We start from the raw sequence: 24,199 nt of genomic DNA, 5'->3' as shown, positions 1-24,199 counted from the left end.
TAATGGGAAATGAAAGACTTCTAGGGAAAAGAATTATTTTTCCTATCTAGTTTAGTTACATTTATGTATTTAAATATCTTTACTTATTATAACATTTAAATTTTTTTACTATGTATGCAACATTAAAGTCTCGAAAGTGTATTAAATAGTCTGCTCAGAGCTTAGAGAACTTGCCTCTCGACTTTTTTACTCGCATGAAAGCGGAAATTGAAAAATGATATACGAGAAGGGCGCATGGGCGTTACCCAAGGCATTTTTTGCATTTTCCGTATATTGCATGAATGGGTTGGATCTATTTGCATACACATGGAGAGAAGAGAAGCTTAAGCAGTTGACTCAAGCTAAATTGTGCGAGGCGGCTATTTATAATGCATTTGCTTAACTATTTCTATGCATTATTCTTGTCTTGCTTAAAATATGTTTTTTTTTTTTTATTCGCCTGCAATTTAAGATAAAATTGAATTTTTTAACCATATTGCGATGTCAACTGCAGCCTTGGCATGGACCCGATCAAAGCCTCTCCCCATGAAAGAATTCGCCCTCGCTTCTTTTATTCTTTTTTCTAATTAGTTTTTACGCTTTTAAGCACTTGCTGCTGCCAGAGACGCCGGGCTTAGACATGTTCGCAAATGCCGATAAGGGGAATGACCCACATCAAAGGCTGCCACCACATTATGACACAGCATCAACGCCTGCAATTCGCTTCATTAGCCACCCAGCCCGACCCCCGTCTGAAGTCAGCTGAAGCCAGGTTGCCTGCAGCAGGAATTAGAGCTGGTGGCAACACTGTCAATCTGTCGGTTTGTCGGTCACAGTGTTGCGCTTTGTCCTTGTTTGGCCCTTTCCAATTTGCTTTCTCTATTTCTATTTCTCTTTGTTTTCCCTGTTTCTTTTTTGACAGACATTGCTCCTAAATTTAATGTCAACGTTGGCTTGGCTCATGGGAAATCGTCGGCCAGCACAAAGAGCGGAAGTCGTATGAAATCGCGTATACGCCGAATAGTACGCGCATCTGATGGGCGGACAGGGCCGTCGGCGTCCCGTTGGCTCTACCCAATTGTATGTGCAGTACTTTCTGCTCTAATAAATGAAATCAGGGAGCGTAACGACATTTGATGGATATATTGTTGAGACTACTTTACGATCCCCCCTCGCACCACAAGTGACACCAAGCGACACTCCGAGCTGTTTCTGTTTCTGCATTTTTGCTGGTTTGCCTTCCTTTATTTTACTTTTTGTTTCTTTTTGCTTCAATCTAGTCTCCTTTAATGGTATATTCCGTCTCTTCTGTGTGCTGCACTTCCTTTTTGTCGCGTAATTTTCCGCATGTTGCCTTTTCATAGCACAAAATACATTCCGAGGAGTGAAGAAGCAGGAGAATTGTTTTTTAATGCCAAAACCAAAAATGCAAATGGACAGTTGAATAATTGCTGATGCTGAGGAATATCAAATAAAATGAGACCTGCAAGGCGGCTGCAATGTATGAGAGGGCGAATGGCGGTCGAATCGATTGACATTTTAATATGACATTGCAGTCATCGCATTACAGCGCTGTAAGCTGCCTACCGAGGTAAGGATATCAGCAGAATTGAGTCACGTATACGCAGCGTAGGCCAATTACTTTTCGATTGCCATTCATATGCATGCGTGCACATAAAGGTGCGAAAGTAGTGCATTCAGCAAACAATCACCTTGCTTAATCATTTCATAAAGCTCATTTGGGTCACATTCATAAATGCGGATAGTACTGAGAATCCGTGTCACGTTTGCTTGCATTCTAAAAGTTTTCTGTTAAATAAATTATGCCTTTGTTCTCGATGATACATCAGCTTGATGTGATTTGCCATGTCTCCAGGCAACTCATATAGAATCTATTTGTCAGTCGTTTCGCAAGACTCGTAAATATTTCGCAAAGGATTTTTATAATCCATAAATAATATCGAATTTAATAGCAACACTTTAAGTTTAATACAGCAATCGAGTTTATGATCCAGCTTAATGCTGAACAACGAATCGAAGTTCAAATAACTTTTTCTATATTTTCTGAGCGACGTTCGCCATATATTTGCCAAGGCAATGCATTTACAGCTAATAAATTGCACGGCTTGCAATAATAATAAATTTTAAACGTCAGCTAGACGACGAGTGCAATTCAGACGAAATGGCCAAAAGCCGGCAAAGGGCTGCCCAGGTAAGTGTCGATGAATATGTCTCAGTCAATCTGCGCGAAAGGAAAAACCCAGTCAAGATGTAAATATATGTATATATGTATCTCTGTGTGTGCGTGTGTGTGTGTTAGATGTCCACATATTACAGGAAGTGTTTTTGTGTGCATGCATACGCTCTTTGGATGCCAGCACGCAATTCTGTTGAGTCAACAATAAAAGAACACACACGAAAAAAAAAGAGAGCGAAGGGAAGTAGTGGAAGCAGAAGGAGAACAAACCCGAAATAAAAACAATAAAAAAAAAAGAAGGAAACTGACGAAGTTCCACCGGCCAGTTAGACAAGTTAGTCGCACGACAACTGAAGTCCAAGTGACGTGCAGAATTGGCGAAAAATATGGGCGAGTGCAGGGCTGCGACGGCTCCTTCGAGCTGGATTCCCTGCGCTGAGCATTGCGCAACCTGCGGCAAGGCAAAAACGTGGCACGAAAAAGTGACAATGCTGAAAAAGCAATTTGCTGCCGGCCATAATACGAGTGGTCGACTCAAGCGTGCGCAATCTAAGCGGACTTTGTGTTATTCCGGTTTTTGCTGCCTCCCGCCTCCTGCCAGCCCTCTTCCTGATGCCAGAGCCGGAGACAACACGTGTTCAATATGAGCAATTAAACACTGTCACCAAAATTGCCACACAGACAGAAGTCGGACGAAACTTTGTTGCACACATAGGCAATTGTGTGTGTGTGCGTGTGTGTGTGTGTGTGTGTCACTTTTTAAGAACCCAAATACTGTACAACAATTGCCATTAAAGATACATTTCAATGGGTTACGCATTGCGGTCGGATTGACTAAGCCCTCAGCCCGAGGCCTTGTTTTATGAACTAGCAGCCTTCAGGTTGCCGGCACGTTCTGTGGCAAACAAAATCGCACAATGATTTCGTTTATAGCCCATAACTCTTTAGCACCACGCCACAGAGTGCGTGCGAGGACGAATCGTGTCTCGACAAGTATCTAACAGCTGTTGCCAACAGGCAGACAGGCAGGAGGCGGCGCGGGCTCAATTGTCGCGTGCTCGGCAGGTACAGTGAAGCCACTGGCTAACGAGCTGATGGCTTGACTGTGAATGCTCCGATTTATAAGCAGCTTTACATAATTTAATATGATTTCATTGCAAATGGATTTAAATTCACTTTCCTCATATATATATATATATATATATATATATATATATCTTGTGTATAATTCGATTTCATCTGAGACAAAACAAAAATCAATAGCAACAAGGATTCTTAAGCCGTTTACTAAAATGTTGTGCAGACGGCAGGGATTTACGGCTTAGCTCCAGAGAGTTTTTTGTTTGTTATTGAATCGAGCGAAGAGTCAAGAGGGAGGGGAAGGGCTTTTAGTTTTGCTGCTGTTATTAATGTTTAAGTGGAAAGTTATTTTGCTTTTAATTTTCATTCTCTCTTCAAAAAGTCAAACGTAAACAGGTATCAAATCAAGCCCTGTTGCTGCGGCTGCAGGGCTCTCTCGGTGGCATTTAAGTGTTGATAAGGACACAAATAAATCAGTGTTTTGCAATATTATTAATCGCTGGGCTATCAATCATTCTCGCTGATTTCATATGCTGGACATAGTGTATACACGTGTCGTCGGGCTTATCTCCTGCTCCACCTCAACTCTGTGCAACTCTTTAAGGTCCTTGCTTTTGCATCAATCTTGCCTTGGCCCCTGATACACATATACAGTCTCGGCTTTAGCTCAGCTTCCGCACGGACCTGACCAGCATAAGTGCGTGTCTGTGTGCGAGGATTTGTTTGTTTTGTATGTGCGAGCGTGTGAGTGCGTTCATATCCTGTGCGTGTCGCTTGGGTATCTGTTGGTCTATCTATATATCTGTCTATCTAAGTGTCCATTGTGACGGGCGTTTGCTTTGTGCGCTTTGTCACGCTTTATTTCAGTATTTTCCGAGTATTCCATCTCTTTTACTTGCTTTTCTTTTTCATATTTCGCTGGGACTGTCAGTCGCTCGCACAGTTCATTGTCTGCCACACGCATTAGCTGGGGATATATACACAAAGAGGGATTCACACTAGTTCGCCATGCCTCAGTCTCGAGGTCTTTGGCTGATTATGGAGCCTCGCATTGGCAACACCAATAAATCTGAAGTAAATTTTGCAATGTGTCTCGCTCGGAAATGCCTCGTAAATCGTGCCATGGCCATGGGTCAACAGCGGCACGGCCAGTGATACTGTGCGTTTTTCGAGCGAGAGAGGACACAGATTTGTTGCAGCCCGCGCAGGATACAAATTTGCCAAGCAACCGAGTCCCACATGCTGGGGTAAGGCCCGCTGCCGCATTCATGGGCCAACAGAAGGAAGCACTTAGCGCCGCGTGTTGACAGCGCACACTTGAGCTTGAGCTGATAAGCGCAGCCGCTGCGCAGAGACTTATGGTTAACTCCCTCGACAGCTGAGCTTTCACCTTTGCCGGCCCGATGCCAACTGAAGCGCATAATGTTGCTCATACGCCGCATATTACAAATAGACGTGCGAGCACCGACCATAAATCAAGCGAGCAAACAATGCGTGGGCGCCAAAAAGCCATCGACACCCATCCTCCCACCTCCACACCCGCTCCCACTCCTTTCCATGCCCAGCCCCAACTAGATATCGCATGTGAGCTTACCACGTGAGCCTGGGCACACTCGTCGATGTAATGCGTCGTGATTATCACAGTGGTGTGGCCATTTTTCGTGATGTCCACCAAATGATCCCAAATGCTGGTAACGATAAAAAGAGCTTATTAGAAGTCATCGATAAATATGTCATCAACTCCGTAAATATTCCACAAATTAAATGCTAGCAGGGATAGATTATATACAAAAACAAGATTTAATTTCCAATGGAAACTTTTCAATTTTAATCTAAATGCAAATTGCAGACACTTAATAAATTAAAACAATATTTAATCGAACTGAAAATGTTGTTGCTAATCCTATAATCAAGTGGCATTAGTTAGAAATATACCATATTATTAATTTAATAAATTACAAATTCAGATTTGCTAATATATTATTTAGTTATTTTCCCCAGGCGTGGTCTGCCACAAAATTAAAAATTAAAAACAAGGGATTACCTAAACTGAATATGATTATTGCCCATGGCTGAACTTTCTTCCATTTACTAAAAATTAATTTGAAATTATCAATCAATTAGTCTGAAAAAAGCTTAAAACTTTGGCATACAGTGAAATTTTTTATGACATTTCGGAGGATTTCCACGTATTCGTTTTGTGCTCGAGAGTAAGGAGAATAATTATATGAAACGTAGCTTTCTGTGGCGTTGGTCTCTGAGTTATCTGATTTCCAATTTACATTTTCCCTTTTCCCAATTTTCGTTTTCGCACGTGGATTATATTTTCGCGGAAAAGCGCAACAGCATATTTCGGTTTTCTCATTAAAGCGGAACTGAATTGAAATGATCTCCAGCTTAATTGTATGAAATTTATATACTTTTTGTCTGTCAGTATTTATTTAAATCAATTTTAATTAGTAAAATGAATCCATCTATTCTTATTTAATATTGCCTTTGAGGGGCATCCAATATGTTTTGAGGCAGCCTCACTCCATTTCTCATTCATACTCACCTCTGTCGCAGCACCGGATCCACGCCCACTGTCGGCTCATCCAATATGAGCAGTTCCGGTTCATGGAGCAGAGCGACGGCCAGACTCACGCGACGCTGCTGTCCACCGCTCAAGTTCTTGACAAATTTCGAGGCATTTGGCAAATTGAGCAACTTGAGCAGAAATTCGGTGCGATCCTCGATGTCGCTGCGGGGCATGGCCGAAATAAGTCCAAAGTAGATTAAAGTCTCGCGCATTGTGAACTCCCCATAAAGAGCCAGGTCCTGCAAAACGGGAATTTCAGAGTGAATTATAGAGCGAGCGCGAACACGAGCGAATGCAAATTCCATTTCACACTGCTCGCCGATGCAGCTTTATGGGCCTCGGGGACTGAAAATATTACTGCGCTTTGTCGAAATTAAAACTTCTATGCTTTGCAGCATTTAAAAGTTTAATTTTTTTTTTCGGCCATTGTTCTGTTTTCTGTTTTATTTATGTGTGTGAGTGTGTGTGTGTGTGGTTGTTTTTTTTTTATATTCTGGCTTTTAACGTTTTATTGCATTTATTTAATTTAGTTACGAGCCACGAAGCCAACTGCGGCAGGGCAATAAAAAGCGCATGAAATATTCAGGCAGCACATGGAGTTCGACTCACCTGTGGCATGTAGCCAATTCGCGGACCGGGCACACCGGATCCAGGCGAGCCCGGCCGTCCGCCCAGCACCCAAATTTCGCCCGAATTGAGACGCCGTCGTCCAACGATGCAGCTGAGCAGCGTCGTCTTGCCGCAGCCAGAGGCGCCCAGGAGACCATAGCTGCAAGAGAGAGAGAAAGAGCGGAAGAGGAACAGAGGGGGAAAGGGAGGGGGAGGTAAACGTGTGAGTTGGGCAATTTAATACCGAAGCTTATATAATAAAATGCATATAGATAAGTCTGAACACAAGCTGGTATTTGTGCACATATGCATGGCCGACAGGAGCGGTCCAGGCTGCATACTGGGCCCAAAACCCGAAAGGGTTTAAGGGTATAAATAAGTGATTTTTATTGATTGTTTTTTGTCTAGTTTCTTAAGCATATACATAAGTTTAAATTAAAAGTGTGTTATTGGAAATATGTATATCATATCATTCACTATCTAAGTATTTCAATGAAATGCAAAATGAACGCAAATGGCTTTCTAAATGACTCTGAAGGTCTTGTGCATTTGTAATCTATTTGAAAACATGCAAGAGGACGTCGTGAAAGCCATTAAAGGATTGGCGCCCAATGCACTGGCCGGTTTCTAATGGGGCACTGGACCAATACACATGGCTCGGCTGAGGCAGCGGCACTGCATTTAACTTGAGTCCTATAAAGCGACCCATTCGTTGGGCAGTCGGACATTTGGACGGGATGCCAGGCATGCCACAGCTTCACAAACAGCCAGGCAGACAAATATTTTAAGCACTTACCTACAAACACACACACACACACATATATATATATCTGCAGACGCACATAGGCACACTGGCCCACACACACAGACACACAGACAAGTGCGCTACACCGTGAAAAGCATCAGGTGAAAAATCAACTGTGAATAGTTTCGGAAAAATATGCAGGTGCAAAAAGTTTCATTGCAGCGAGCAGCCCCACGCGCCTCCCGCCCCGCGCTGCGCGTCCTTGTCCTCCTGGCCATGGCATGTATGGCGCTTATCTCGTGTGTGGAGTGGAGGTGGAGCTGTTGCAAAATATATTTAGGGAATGTTTAGCACAGCTTAGAGCGTAAAAGTCCCACACGCCCAAGCCCATGCCCAAGCCCACGACCACGCCCATGCCCGCGTACAGGCCAACGCCTTTTCTTTACTATGTGCACAGTATACCGAATTGTTGGCTTGGCTGTCGGTATTATATTCTAGGACAGGGCTATCTGCTGCGTCGGTGTGTATGTGTGTGTGTGTGTGCGCGCGGATATGTGTGTTTAGCCATGAATAACATGCAGGTCAAAGTGACTTCGCAGTGTGCGCATGGAAAAGCCACACTTGAATAAGCCAAGCCGAGCGCCAAAGGGGTAAATAAGAGCGCAGCTCTGCGCTGCCCAGCTTCAAGCCAAACAACATGCAACAACAACAACGACAACAACAACAACAACGACAGTTGCAGGTAAAACAATAAGCGCAGATATGATTTAAGCGTAAAAGTTTAAGAGTTGCGAAGAATATAAATAACGTCAAGACTAGCTGCTGGAGCTTAAATATTTCCCAGGCGACTAAAGTCACTGTTAGTAATCTCTTAAATTGCTACGTCTACTAAGGGTATATTACGATATATATACGAGTTATAAGTTGATTGGGGTAACTACTCAGATCGAGTTGTATTCACTGAAATAAAATTGAATGATAGTTAACATATCTTAATCATAATTATTGATGATAATAAACTTAGATAATTTAAGTAAATTATTTGATACTACAATTAATATATTTTTTTAATACCATAATAAATCTTAATCACTCAATGAATATTGAAATATACAATATGAAATGAATTTAAAGCATTTAAAAATATTTTACATTTTTATGATCTTTAATAGTTTTCTTGAGAAGAATTAGTTTAAATATTTTATTTTGTTTTTGTAAGAAAGAACGGAAAAATAATAACAACAATATGTAGATATATATGTCAGTCGATAGCAAAATAATTAGTGAAGCTTTTAGTTAGTTTATAGGCAAAAAGAGGAAAAAATCATAAATTACTTATTACAAATTACGAAAAATAAATATAAATATCAACTAAAAATGTGTAATGGTGAGGGTACTGAACAGATTTGTTTACACACAAATAAGTACACATTAGAAAAATGTATTCCCATTCTCGTGCATTCGAAAAAAAAAACCTTATCTATCGCATTTCAACGGCTAACCCCTGGCACAACTAACAAATGTCCACTTTTAATCACACCAGCCAACTTATCTCCATTTCCATTTTCCCGTGCTAAATCGTGCGGCTGCTTGCGGCATTAGCCATGCAATTGCATATTGCCACACGATTTCCACATAAATTTGCCGCCACAGAGCAGCTGAAATGTCGCCGAGCGTTAAATGGTCGACATCAAGCTAAAAAAAAAGAGAAGCTAAAAAAAACAAGGAAGAGGGAAAGGTGAAGCTAGATTTCTGCAGTCAAGCAAAAAAGAAGCAGCGCAGCCATTGGAAGTCACAAATTACCAACATTTACCTGCGGCATGCGCATATTTTAGCCAGACGCTCTCGCCCTTGCGCGGCGAAAACAACAAAAAAACCAACAGCAAACAATGCAACGTGAAATGGCGCCAAGCGACGACCAAGTTGATTTTTGAAGCCATTAAACTTTTTTGTGCGCAGCCTGATGCATTCCTGCCTGGCTAAGGCATTGCTGCCGCACTGTGATTGATGATTGGTGCCGCTGAATTAGCTAGTGGCATGCCACGCCGCTGCACCACCCACCGCCCCACACATGCTCGCCGCAGCCGCAGTGGCTGATAAACGCACTGCGCACTAATTAAATGTGATTGAACGCGGAGACATTTGCATTAAATATAGATCCATTGCATTTCAAATTATCTGACGCTTTTTGCTGTGCGCTCTGTCAATCTGGCTGTCAGTTTGTCTGTCAGTTAGTCACGTCACGCTGGAGGTCAAAGTGTCAGCTGGTAATTAAATTTAATGCTTGCTTACTTTCAGCCATATTTTATTGACAACAACAGCAGAAGCAGCAGCAGCAGCAACACGCGCTCCGACAAAAAACTTTGCCAGTCTAGTATAACAATTAGTTTTTGTTGCTGCTAAGCAGCACATCGCAGGCAATTAGAGACGCGGTAATGCGTATTTAATTAACAAGCTTACTTTGTAGTTTCCCATGCAAAATTAAGAGCATTGTTGGTAAGTCTCAATGACTTACTCGGCTGTTTAGTTGAACGGTAAACTTTTCTTATAGACACGCTCGCCCCACACTCCGCATGCTAGCAAAGTCAAAGTGCTTGACTACAACTTTGCAATGGAGAGCATTAGGAAGGCGAAGCTCCACATTCAGTTGCATAGCTCGAAATGATTTACAATACTTTAATATCTGCAGCTAACTTTCTGTGGGGATGAAATGTCAACGCTCCGCTCCGCTACTTTAATAACTCAACGTATCTAGCAACAGCTGTCATTTATGTGCGTCCGGCGAGTGTCCAAAGGCTCGTCAAAACAATGGTACAGCGTGGCGTATGCTTGATATTTTTTCAATTAAAGACACAAGCGCACGCGTTACGCATACGCAATGTGAAACAAAAAGCGCTAGCTCATAAAATTCTGTCGGCGTCTACTGCCACTGCCACTGCCTGTACGTATGCTAATAATTAAAATGTGCCGGCACAAAGGCCAAAACAGAGAGAGAGAGAGAGAGAGAACGAGAGAATGAGATAAAGATAGTTGAAGGCGAGAGAGGGAGGCACAGAGAGTGGGCAAAAGAGACATGCATATACACAGTTATGAAGTATGACTGGCAGAGTACAGTTAGAGTTCTACTTGCAGTTACATTTGCAGTTATTCATTCGCTTGTTGTACGTGCTGACCATAATACCCACAACACTTGACCCCAGACTTGGGTCAAAACAATGACTTGTATTTTGTGCTTTGAAAGGGTTTTTTCGCCTGCCAGTGTTGCCACAGACCAACAGACCAACAACCCAACTGCCCAGCAGCACAGGCAGCAGCTGTCCGATTTCATTATGCAGCCTTTATGTATAATTTAAACAGTTTCATGTGCAGAGCATGAAAAAACTCGTTCAAATTATTTGCCATATTTATTGTGCGCTTTTGTTTAAGCTGCAAAAGCAAACTCAGCGTTTTTCCACTTGCCATCAGCTGAGCGAAGGGAGGTTGACATTGAGGTGGGCTAACAGTTACCCTGGATGAATGCTTTTATTGCTAACACCGCCAGTTTATCATATTGAATCTTCTTGACGATCGCAAGAATTATACAAATTAAAAAAATATATATATCTTTTATGTACTTTTTCAATTTATTTGTATCACATTTTATATCTATCACATTCTAGCAATAGAAATTGAATTCTGTTTAAAAATTTCGTGTACATATTTATTTAACAAACTTATTTTCTGTAAATTGTTAAATTATGTAGAGTTTAACGCACTGAAGGGATAGCTGAGCCGGTTAGTTGGAATAGAAACAAGTCTTTTTGGAGTTGAGCGTTGAATAAGATATATGGAAGTGATGAATAGAGATAATAAGTTGAACGATGATTAGCGAGATAGACAGAAAGAGGTGTGAGTGAATAATGACATCTATCCACTCATATCATTTCTGATTCAGACTTGATATTTATTGCAATAATTAACAATGCAATGGATAAATGACGTAGATGCTTAATATTAAAAATATCCCCTGATAATCACATTTACTTTTGAATATGTGTGTGATATTTGTTATTATACGGTCAATAAAAATGCTCTAGCAGAGAGTTAATGGAGATGTTGGTCTGGGCAACATGCCCACGCCTGCCCTGCGCCCCCTCTCATGTCTGTCTGTCAGTCTGTTGCATATCAGCGGCATATGCAAAGTGCATGTGTACCGTTATATAGCGCTATAACTTTAACAATTTGGTTTTCGCTTTGGCCAGGCTTTTGTGTGGCTCTCTGTCCGTTCAAGCGGCGCGCCGGATCCGGTTGTTTGTATTGTTTTGACAGCGGATTGTTATTTTTAAATGGTTGTCTTGCTTTCTGGCTTTTAATTAAGTTTGCGAGCTGCCCGTTGGCCCGTTGGCCAGTTGAAATTAAAAACTCAGATCGAGTTAGCGAGGAACTTTAAGGGCGCAACTTGCTTAGATCTGGCCGCGTCCAAAACAATTACGTTTATGAAACTTTCGGCCAATATTCGAGTTGGGTTGACTGCTCCAACAAGAACCGCAAACAAACAAAGCAAACAAAATTTAAAAAAAAAACTTGTTATTTTCTCCGAATAAATTTTAGTCTATTTGCTTCGTTAACCGCACATAGAAAAATCTATTCTGTGACTGAATGTTTGCAGAAACTTTGTTTGCTCCTGTTCGCTGCGCATTATGCTAAACTTTCTTGCAATTTTATGTGTGCTCTCTATTTTTTTGTCTTTATTCTATTTTTTGTCAAGTGCAGTGGGCAACGCCAAAACCAATTACAAAATCCATAGCGAGGGGAGCCAACCGAAGTGAGTCCGAGCAAGTGGGCGTGGGTGCAAAGTTAGCTTGCAAACAATTGCAATTTATTAAGCCAAGGGCCAAGCCAAGCCAACTCAAGCCAAGCAGAGCAGCGCACTAACAATGAACATGTCCAATGTGCTCAGCATTCGCTGTCTGCCACCATAATTAAAACAAAGTTCAATGCGCCAATGCAGAGAGTGAGCACACTTGGGGCCAAGACGGCCAAGGACTCGACTCGAGTTGAGAAACCTTAGAAAATAATTAAGCTTGCAATCAAATTTACTTCGACATAAATGCAATTCAATGTCTGCTCGCTGGCTTACAACTTATAGTTCAATTAGTCGTATTTAAATGTGGAAGGAATCACAAGCAAGAAATGACTCAAACGGAATTCAAATCATCTCTTTTTCATGGTATTTATATTTGATATTTTGCATTTGATATATCTATGCATTTATTTCTCTCTTTACTTCACTCACTCCGGGAGCTGGGAGCTAGTATTGCTTTTTTTTATTGAAATTGCATGCGAAATTTGATTTATTGCATGTGCCGCATGCAATATTCATAATGTTTGTACGTTGGCTCTGAATAGCTCTGAAATTAATATTTCATTTATATTTGTAAATTTATTTAGTATCGATTTTTTGCAGAATGCAATCTGTTGAGGGTTTAAGCGAATGTCTTCAATATGCCATTGCTATGCTCTTCATCTTTAACATGTATAAATTTGCAGTAATTACCATTGTTACTTTGCTTGGCTTTGAGTCTCAGCGTCTAATGCGTGCATCGCCCATACGCCCCGTTGAACAAATTTATTATGCACTGCAGCGTGTCGAACGTGGAATTATGTTGCACAAAGCTCACTATCTGCAATGCTTTGAGGCGCGACCAACAGATATGTGAACAGACACTTCAATTGATCGATGCACGAGGGGCAGCGACGAGGCAGCAAACGTCGAGCGAGACAATGGAGCCACTGATTAGCTGTGAATTTACTGCTGATTAAGATGCTTTTTAAAAGAACTTGCCGGCAAATGAACTTTGGCACAAGTTTCCCTAAGCTATTTGCTGACTGTGAAAGTGTGTGTTTGTGTGTGTGTTTGTTGCTGCTGTTGTTGCTACAAACTTTTCGTTGAATTGGCAGTTTATGGCAAATTCAAGGACAACATTAATTTCGCGCACAAACACTTGAAATTTCGGACACGCCAACTGAAAATATGTGGATGAAAGCATGTATATACACACATACACACACACACATATCTGTATTTATGTATGCCATCAGGCTGGCAGTCGTTGAGTACATGCTGAAAAGTCAGCCATAAAAATGTGCAAACAAATCAAAAATGCTGAAGCGGCAAGAATTTGGCTTGGCGCAGTTTATGGCCAAACAAGCGGAATCTCTTAACTAGCCGGCTATTTGTCTTATTTATTTCTTTTCGCTTTTGACTGACTCTTCCGGCCAGAGACCAAGTGAATCATCAAGTGTGAGTTTCAGTACGGCCATAACAAATTATTGACAATTGCTCAATGCCGAGCTATAATTATTACGAGTTATTTGATTTTCATTAGCGACTATAGAAGCGGATGTTGGCCAATGCTGATTAACCGAAATATATGTTATTTATTTATATTCAACTATTATTGAAAGCACAAATGATAAATAGCAGTCCAGCTAGGTTGCATGTGTAATTTAATGCAAATATATAATAACTATCGCAGTCCCATCATTTCAAGCAATATGACAAATAGAAATGCCATCCGATTATTTGCCAACGCCTATTCATTGGCGCAGCCCACTTAATTACAACTTTTTATTGTAGATTCCCAAATGCGATTCAATGCAAAGCAAATATGTTGTCGCTCATTGTCAATAGGTGTACGGCGGACTGTCATTGGCGTATAGACAATGCGAAATGAAATCACAGCGTATGGGCCTTTGTTTTGGCTTGTTTACAGGTTAAACAAAATCATGACAATCGGCTCGCATGCAAATTGCATGCCGCACGCATCGATACAGATGCAGATTCATGACTCTGCCGCAGTCATATGTCAATTACAGTTTTTTGATATCTAAATTGTTGTTGTGGTTGTTGTTGCTGCTGCTGCAGATGCTGCTGCTGCTGCTGCTGCTGCTCTATTGACATGCTAAACTGTTGTCTGTCACACGCGAGCCGCTGCCTGATTACAAAGCCAAACACAGGGCAAACTATTTTGATGTTCCCGCTGTTGTTTTACAAATGTGTACAAATTTATTGCATACGCTTCTGAATGTGCATGTGTGTGTGTGTGTGTATGTGTGTGAGTTTGCCATGCAATTAACAATTTGGCGCAATGACTGCCATTTTGATATTAACCCAGTGTGGAGCCAACTTTTAGTTTTTGTTTAAATAAGCAAGACAAATTTGAAATTAATGCGCATTTATTTTATGCGCATAATTTCATTTTAATTAGAAATTGCATTTAGCTCGCGCTGTTAGCTCGGCATCATCAGGGCCAAATGCCTCGGGCCATGCAGCAATAAATAAATATGCTGCCAACTTTATTTTAATGGCTAATTTAATTCGCTCCTGTGGCACCAGCTAGCTGGCTAGGTGGCTGCCACACCCACTCCCAGGACCCCATTACAACAATCGGCGGAATAGAAGTGCAGCATATATTATTTCTAGAGGATGTTGCGCATACGCCGTGTTGAAAGTAAGGTCAACCCAAATGCCGCCAGGCACTTGACGGTTACAGTCAACGTAACTAAGCACGTGCGCTGGTATGTGTGTGGGCGTGTTTATTGTGGCCACATTATGCTGGGCTCAAATGAATGGGCCAATTGGCTGCATTGTGCATTTTGTAGGGTCTGCAGGCATTCACGTGTAAATGATGCAGGGGCCTAAGACGGCTAAGTTAATTGAGTAGTGCAGAGAATGCGAGGGGCTGCAAGGACTTGCTGGTTGAGCTACTTTCCACTCAATGCTCTGTGAAGGGGAAAATCTCTCCTTCAAATGGAGAACGTAATGTGAGAGCCCAAATGAAGACTAAACCTTCACTATATTATTATTCTAGTATTAACCAAGCTGAATACTATATTCATGAGTTTGCTTGCGTTGTCAAAGTCTCTTTTTATTCGGCTCTGCTTTGTTTGCATTAATATTGAATCATAATTTCACAGTCAATTGCAAACTATAATAAAGCTTATGATATATGCATATTTCAGTTGACGAAAAAAAAAAGACTGCATGCGCTCTTACTTATGAATATTAAACCAGTCGCTATTGTAGCGTATTTAATATTGCATATGCGCCCGAATGTTTAATGCGAGTTGTGCAGGAAAAACAGGCAAACAATGTCGCAGCAGCAGCGGAAGCTTTGCAGCTGCGCGCGTGTGTGTGCGTGTGTGTGTGTGCCTCACCTTTCCACGTTGATGCATGCATTTGATGTGTGTGTCTGTGTGTGTGCGTGTGTGTGTGTGCCTTGGCGCTTAACTTATTAAACGCGCACACTCAGTTTTAATTACTCACACAGCTGCAGGAAAATACTTAAATGCACACACACACACACACACACATACACACATGCGCGCTGCTAATTGCGGCCACATTCACCAACACACGCACACACACCTTGACAGACATGCAAGCGTGCACAGTTAATGCGCACTTCCGTTTCCGCAGTAATGCCCTGCACTATGGTTATTTTTATAAGGCCCGCCCGCCCACCGCCTTGCCCCAAGCTGCAGGAGGCAGCAGCCATTCCTGTTGTAGCTGCTGCTGCTGCATTTTGCGGCTTGTAATTGTTAATTTGAACAGTGCTGGCGCACTTTGAATGATGCACGTCCAAACTGTCTGATTGACATACAGTCTGCAGGGCGAGCCATGCCTTACCTTACCGCATGCCGCATGGCGCGCTGCAAATTAACAGCATTTTAAGTGCACGCAAAATGAAAAACTACCCAGAGTGTATAAATATTGAGGAGCAGAGCAGAATGCTGCTGGGCTGGGGTACCGTTAGTGGCTCGGTCTAAAAATGAAGTGCAGCTTAAGCAAATTAAGCGCACAATCAGAGCAATGAGAGCGCAGTTGAGCCAGCCTGAGATTGCGGCAGCTGCCGAGAGCTGAGCTAACAGCTAACATTATGCAATCATTTAAATATTGAAGTGAAACAACAAATAGCAGCGAAGTGAGTCAGCGGTAGCTCGGGCCGCGCTTAAATAAATTGAATTCCTAGACGCCTAATTGCGGCCAACACTCAAAAGCCGCCTGTCAACGTCCCTGGCACGTAATGTCCTTGAGAGAGCAGCGAAAGCAGTGGAGCAGCAGGAGCAGCAGGGGCAGCAGGGGCAGCAGGGGACAACAGCAGCTCAGCTTTCGTTTTCTTACATTTCGATCTGGGTAATTGCTGCTTGAATTTCAATTCGCATTCCGATTTGTAATTGCAGAGCTGCGACGACTTAACCCGACCCCAAGGACATGAACGCGGCCAGGTCTTCAAGTACTCAAGAAATTTCACAGTGTTTAGCAGTCAAATCAAATTAGATTCTATTTCTACACAGTCTAGCAGAATTCCAAATGCCTTCTAAAGAGATAAAAGTTAATATATATATAAATTTATTTCTGATAAATCAAACAGACTAAACTAAGTAAATCAACTAATCAAAGCTGATTAATATATTTTGATTATTAATGCATTGCTTGTTGATCAAAAGCGAGCATTCATGAACCAGTGCCATCAGTTAAAGCTGTTAGCGGAGTTAAACAGTCCGAACTGCCTTAGGAAATCGACATTGCCTTGAGGGTAGAGCATATTAAATTCATTTGTTGGGCAAACTAATTTTCTATGCCACTTAGCTGAATGGGGGCGTGCGGTTGGGCTTGATTTGGTCACTGTGCGCTAGCTACGGCTGCTGGCTGCTGGCTGCTGGCTGCAGGCACTTCGCCATTTCCAAACAACATTCAATCAATTAATTATTGTTTTACGCTGCTTTCAATCCTTCAAATGGCAATGCTGCGCGCCCTGCGCGAAGGCAGCGAGAAAAGCAAAATGGCCGCACACTTTACAATTAATTTGCCATTATGTGCCGGACGGAGTGGGCTCGGCGCGCGGGCTCAGCGCCATTTTTAATCGATTTTCATTACAGACTCGCTGCGGCCAAGTACCGTTCGTCACTTACTTGACGCGCCAATTGGCCACGTCCTAGCCAACAGCCAACCATCCGGCCATCCGACCGGCCGACCGGCCGACCGGCTGCTGCCTAATTTGACTAATAAGCCGGCCATTGCAACGGCTGTTGAACTTCCGGCTGCCGATTGCCGAGCCGGCTAAACCAAAGGGCCACTTTGGTAATTATATGCCACAACAGTTGGGCGTTGAAGCGTCTGCGTCAGCCAGCGGCCTCAAGTAACGGCGCTGCTCTGGCTCCTGCCTTGCCTTCTTCGCTAGCCTCTCTGCCTCGTTTGGCATTCTTTGCTGTAGCCTTTCAGTCTGTGGCAGTTCCGTTTCATGTTGCCCTTATTGGTTAATCATTAGCCATAAAGATTTTAATTTCCGCTTTTTAATAGGCAAGCAGTCTGGTTAAGGACGCGCGCCGCTTGTTTAATTCTTGTTTGCCTTTTGAATATTTTACGAAAGCCTCTTAGCTTAGCCTTAAATCTGAAGAGCTTCATGAAACTCGTGCGCTTGCCGCGCCTAATCGATACGAAGACCCATTTGTCAGTCGACCAATTTGAGTGTCAGTCACAATTGTATTGCAAATTGCAGTCACAAAAGCCAGTTGGGCTTATTAGCAGCCGTACATACAGCCTGCCTAATCATACAGCCTGTCAGCCATCCACCCTGCTAGTCATCGATTGATAGGCCAACAGAGACGCCCCACTCAGCTACTCAATAATTTAATAGTTAATATTGTCCAGATGATGAGAGAGTGATGGTGAAAGAGAGAGATAGAAAGAGCGAGAGTGCGAGGGAGAGTGAGGCAAACAAACTGCTTCGACACTAAAATGCCCTATAATTTGAGCAGTATATGTATATAACTATCCTTTGAGTAGAAATCGGCGTTGCTCTAATGGTGTTTAGCTTCTCATTTATTTAAGCAAATGAGGCTCATGTGAAAGTTACATTCAAGTGTTTTGATATACATGAAGGAACTTTAAGTAAGCCAAGTACTGAGGCAAGCAGCACACAAATATATTTAACAGCCACACACAAAAGTATATATATATGTATATATGATAGGCCTTTTTCACTGTATTATATGGTGGTATATGGCGTTTGCTGAGTTTGCCCCGTCAGGCTAATGAGTGGGCACTCGATCAAATGGCATGCGTTCAAGAAGGTTATGCATTTAATTGTTGACGCTAGGCACTCGACTGACTGCAACTAATAAGCATACTAAGAAGCACACTCTCAGACAGACACAGACCTTTACTAATGAGCACGGACAGTGGGCTGTGCCCTGAGGGTCTTTATTCTATCGAATATTTGTTGTTAATATGTTAATTTGCTTGAATTTACTAGCCGAGTCGGTACGATCTTAGGATGTACTCTCAAAAAAAAAAAAAAACAAAGAGCAGGTTTATTTCTCTTAATAAAATTTAAAACAACTTTGTAACCAGCTGAAGACATTTTCATAGAATTTTATATTTGAGCCTCTTCAAATGGAAATCTGGACAATTCGAGAATTTGTAAATGATGCTTGTTAATTTGAATTATTGCATAAGATTTATAGATTTTTTTAAATTATACCAAACACAGCTTTGTTTTGGGTTTTAAGAAAAGTTTACAGATCGCTTAGGCTTTTCCCTGCCTATTCTATTTCCTATTCTCTGCTTATTGTTTGTACTAAATGTTGTTTGGGCAATAATTGACTTTGCACCACTGTAAGCCGCCCCAGTGATGGAGAACAAAACACACACTCTATTCCCAGCCCTGCCTGAAGTGCAGCCTGTGTGCGTGAGTGTGTATGTAGCTAATATTCCATCATTTGTTGGGGCTAACTTTAGTATAATTAGCTCTAGCTAGACTGTTACTTGCACTAGGCATACAAATTACCAATAATAACACTTTAGAACAGTTTTTATGTTAAGAGATCATTACTGACATGTAAATACTATGGGCCCTTGTTTTGATCGGAGGTTCGCTGCAGTCTGAGGAGACTAACATGAGCGGTAGAGTAATGATTAATTGATGCACGTAATACTCATGTCAATGTTAAGAGAGCTCAAAAAGCGCAATAATTAAAAAAGCGAACTCAACACCGCTCGGGCCTTAACAATTTTGTGTCAATTAAAAGGTGGATTATATAGATATATATACATACACACATATGTGAATGTATATAAATATTTATACATGCGCGAGTGCATTTTGTTAGTGTTGAAAATCGGAGGCCTTCGTGTTGGGCGCTTTATAATCTCTTGTATGGGCTGTTTATTGTGTGTGCGCGCTCAATTTGGCCTGACTCATGCACCATTAATTGGCCATTTTCATGGTTTCTGCAATATGTATGGGCCCCAGCACGGGCTGGACAAAAAAGGGTCACTTCTCCTTTTCGGACAAAAGCGCCACTCGAGGCACGCTGCCTTTGCCATGGCTGTGACCCCTCTCAACGACCAATTACACCTAAACAGCTTTAATTTAATTTAGACACCCTGCCAACGGTACGCCCGACTCAACGACACCCCATGGGTGCTCGCTGGGCCTCGAGAAGGACGAAGTAGGAGCGAGAAGCGAGAAGCGAACAGTCCGGAGCGTGGGGCAGGGGCAAGAAACAATGGCGCGGATGTAATGTTCGCATTATGCTCGTTCACAAATTGTAAGCAGCCATTATGTTTCTTCATGTTCTCTCTGTGTGCCTCTGTGTGTGTGTGTGTGTGTGTGTGTATGTATGTTTGTGTATTTGTGTTTTGAGCATTGTAATACCCTGGACCCTGGACCGCCCCAACATCAACAGGCCTGGGTCCTAGTCCACGGACGCTGCGTCCTTTTGCCTGCGTGTAAAATGGTTCAGCGCTCGTGTTTTCCATTGTTCCGGCCGACTCTCAGCTCCATCGTATGTCAAAATAATGGCGGCTCCGTCAGGCCATTGTTGCCGTTGTTGTTGATGTTGGCCATGGCCATGCAGTGGTATTACCTACCTGGCCAGCATGTTTTCCAGCCATATTTCGCAGAGTTCAGTTTGCTCAAGCCCAAGTGCAATGCTAAATAATAGCAAAGTTTTAGTTGTGCTTCTGATATGCACAAATTTCAGTTCTTTATCAAGTTAATGGATGCTGCAATTTTAACCGCACTCCATGTGCAGTTATTTATCTTCTTGCTGCTCATTGCAAGACCCAGAGTACTCACCATCGAGTTCATAAAGCCGCCAGCTAAACGGACAAACTGCACTCAAATTAACTTTAGTACACATTAAAGCACCGGCTCACAAGTCAAGCCAAGCGATGCATCGAGGCATAAGCCGAGCAGTTGGTTTATGGGCTTGCCAAACATATTTTCCATTTGTTTGTTTTCTTTTTCATTTCTTTCATGGATCATTTATCAACGATTTGCCATATTACAGAGTCTGCCTTGCCTATTCTTTTGCAGGTCCTTTGACAATTCTGTTTTGTGACATTTAGGCAGTTACCTCATGGCTGATATATTCAGAAAATCAGAGAATTAAATTTCAACTCAATTACTCGGATTGAATGCAGCTCTTTTGTTTGATTTTCAACACAATTTTCAGAGCTCAATATCAGTTTCACCGAGCTGAATGTATAAATCATGTCGGAAAAGTCATTATCACACAAATTACACAGCAATCAATGGGCCTACAATTTGTGGTCGATTGACAGTTGGGCAGCAAGTTGAGAGCACAGCACTTGAAATGCCAATGGGAAAAATTTAAATTCCAAGCCTTGAATAGTCTTTAAGTTATTGGAGAGGCAGACAGCATATATTAGCTGAAGATAATAAATATAGATTAAAAGCACACACAGCCAATCCCCATCTCCTACATAGTTGAAAGCTGGAATATTTATCATTTCAATCTAAAGACTTACGTTTGGGGTTAACAAAGGTGTCTTTTGTCGTGATACTTGGCTTGAGAAAGTCTTTTAAAGCAGAACTTGAATTGAAATGATTTTTCCTTGTGGTCAGCTTCAAACTGTGAACTGCACCTTGCTGTAATGGCAACATAGCGCTAATAATTGCATTCCTCACAATTAATCTGCATTGCGGATAATTGAGTAAATTGAAAGTCTCGTTTCTAATGCTATAATTTCTTGCCCATTTCGTGCAAATCGCTTTATATATTTGTTATATATCGAACTGTTTTCCGTGCATAAATCAATAAAGCGCAATCAGTTTTCTCTGGCTCTTTAATTACGTATATTTAATTGCCTCTGATTGACGACAGTCGGTTAGCGTAATCAAAAGTAAATTACACAGTCGAATAAATGAGCTAACTGAAATGGAATTTCATTTTATTTGAGATCAAATTTCATTCTGCCAATTAGAATTATTTCTTTAATCCCGCTTACATTCGATTTGTGGCATTCGCATTACACAATATTCGCAAATCGCAAGCAATAATTATTTTTGATATGTGATGCAAATGGTTTATCTCCTAAAAAGGTGAATATTTGCGAAATTTTTACATTCCATTGCAAACAAAAATCAGATTAAATTGAAATACAAATAGATAAATAGATTCTTAGGTACCCACAGAGGTAAACGGATTTTAAAAATGTATTTATTTATTTATTTCCAGTAACTTCAATCAATGCAGATACGATACAGATACAGATACAGATACAGATACAGATACAGATACAGATACAGATACAGATACAGATACAGATACAGATACAGATACAGATACAGATACAGATACAGATACAGATACAGATACAGATACAGATACAGATACAGATACAGATACAGATACAGATACAGATACAGATACAGATACAGATACAGATACAGATACAGATACAGATACAGATACAGATACAGATACAGATACAGATACAGATACAGATACAGATACAGATACAGATACAGATACAGATACAGATACAGATACAGATACAGATACAGATACAGATACAGATACAGATACAGATACAGATACAGATACAGATACAGATACAGATACACTTCTTATTACGACTCAATTATTAATAATAAAATACCATTTTATTTAAAGTCTCTTGAATCGGTCCAAAAATACCAAATTTACGCCTCTTTCAGTTTTTTCATCATTGATTGAGCACTTTCAGGACACTTTAATCCACTTTCGAGAACATACTTCCGTCAAGCATTGTCGGTTGCAGAATTTCAATTTTTTTTATTTTTTTATTATTTATTTTTGTATTTCCCCCGCCTGCCACTTATTAGCCAATGGAATTTATGTCCTTCGTTTGCAGGATGACGGCGGGATTTTTTATTGGGTCATCGCTAACTGATTGTCGTTATTCAATTAAAACCACAGACGGACTTTTCAATCGAGCAAATCAAGTACACTGAGCACAATGCCCATAAATTTGACTCTATTCATGGCTGTTGGGCAGAAACCGCGCAATTTCTACGTACTTTATTTATGCGTGAAGGGGCGTGATTTATGTGCGAGTGTTTGTAGACCGCAGAACAAACCTTCAGTCGACAGCTTTCAAGTGCCTATTGTCTATACTTGTCGTTGTTCCTACATTTATAGTATATCTGTATGTCAGTCAGTCAGCCGACTCACTCAGACACGAGCAGACAGAAGAGACAAACGGCGGGACGGTAGCTGATGGAGCTGCGCCTATGAGAGCGCCTAAAAACTTTTGAGCTTAGGGATTTCACAGTCTCTCTCTATATCACCCTCTCTCCCCATCGTCTTCCTTTCTTTTTTTTTTTTTCTTTATTTGGCAACAGCAGAAATCTTTGCCGAGGGCTTGGCTGACAGTCGGAGAGAACTCGAGACGGCTGAGTCGGGGCGACATATTTTGTGCTAAATCTTTTTGTTCACACTAACGCGTCGCTGACAGTTGCTCGTTCCCATTTTATATTTTCTTCTACTTTGTCTTCTTTTTTTGGTCTTTTTGTCTGTCTGCTTGAGGCCAGAATTTTTCGGGGTAAAACTCGCGACAACGTGTCGGCTTGCATATATGTATGTATGGTTTTCGTCTATATGTGCGTGTGTATTCTCACTGATTTGCGTCTCTGTCTGTCAGTGCGTCCGTCAATCTGTCAGTCAATTTTGTGAGTGGTGTGAAATATCTCGCCAAATGACCAAAGCAAACACCCGCCTCAAGGCAATCGCATCGATGATTTCATGGTCAAACTTCTGTGTAAGCTGTTTCATTCATGTTTTTGTTGCCCATTTCGAAAGTCTGGCAACGCCAGTGCACGCGCTCATCGCGCCTCGCTTGTGGTTTGTGTCTTGTCTACAAAACTGGTTTCAGTTTCCAGATGCTGATGCTGCTGCTGCTGCCGTTTCAGAGACTGTGACGTTTCTCTGGGCCAACGTCTGGTTAAGTCATACACACACACGCACATACACACACGCTTTGTGTGTTAATTTGGCAGTTTTTCAAGTGCTGACATTGACCCACTTATCGTTTGTCGACGTCGCGTCGTCGTCTTCATTTTCAACTCATTTAGCGCTTGGTAACTCCGAATCCATAGCGATTCGAGTGTTAAATGCGGTCAATAGCATTTTACAGCAAACTCACAGACACACACACACATACACTTAATCTACTCTCTCAGTGCATTTTAAGTTTTCAGTTGGATAACTCTCAGCACATGTGAGCCCTAAGACCCAAGAGTCTTCCCTATTTGGCTTTTGATTGAGTCAACTATTTAAATATTAATCGCCAAATAGAGCGCGAGCTTTAATCAGCTTGTTCAGCTGATTGAAACGCCTCACACAAATTGTGTTTTTTTTTTTTTTTTTTTTTTACCTGTTGACACAATTTCATAATTCTAAACAGGTTTTAGTTTTATTGAAAGTAAAATTTATACGAGTGCGTTCAGATACGTATCTAAAAACTAAAGCTGATGAAGTCCATTTGTCTTGCTATACGTTTCGTAAATATATATTTGAATATGCATAGTTTTAGTATTAATACTATGTGCTTCTGTGTTAATTAGGCTAATCCCAATCAAATGCTTTATAAAACTCTGTCGAGTAACTAAAACTCTGACACTCGAACACATATATCTGGAGCCCAATGCTTGTAATATGTGAAATATTCATACAT

The 24,199-nt window shown here is 41.4% G+C and overlaps 1 protein-coding gene across 2 annotated transcripts in view; it reads right to left on the bottom strand.

Annotated features, from left to right (window-relative positions):
* osy (ABC transporter oskyddad) overlaps nucleotides 1-24,199 on the bottom strand; it is a 48,579-nt gene that overhangs the window by 7,430 nt on the left and 16,950 nt on the right. For both annotated transcript variants that reach the window (XM_018113515.3, XM_018113514.3), the window contains 3 exons: nucleotides 6,444-6,603; nucleotides 5,811-6,073; nucleotides 4,851-4,944 (listed from right to left, as the gene is read on the bottom strand). In XM_018113515.3, the coding sequence (XP_017969004.1) occupies nucleotides 4,851-4,944; nucleotides 5,811-6,073; nucleotides 6,444-6,603 (517 nt within the window). The remainder of the gene's footprint in view (nucleotides 1-4,850; nucleotides 4,945-5,810; nucleotides 6,074-6,443; nucleotides 6,604-24,199) is intronic.

Source organism: Drosophila navojoa, chromosome 2 (assembly GCF_054131105.1).
Source record: "Drosophila navojoa isolate 15081-1374.11 chromosome 2, UAZ_NAV_1.0, whole genome shotgun sequence".
Lineage (NCBI taxonomy): Eukaryota > Metazoa > Arthropoda > Insecta > Diptera > Drosophilidae > Drosophila > Drosophila navojoa.
The sequence above is the reverse complement of the archived record's forward strand: the minus strand, read 5'-3'. Positions and strand labels throughout refer to the sequence as shown.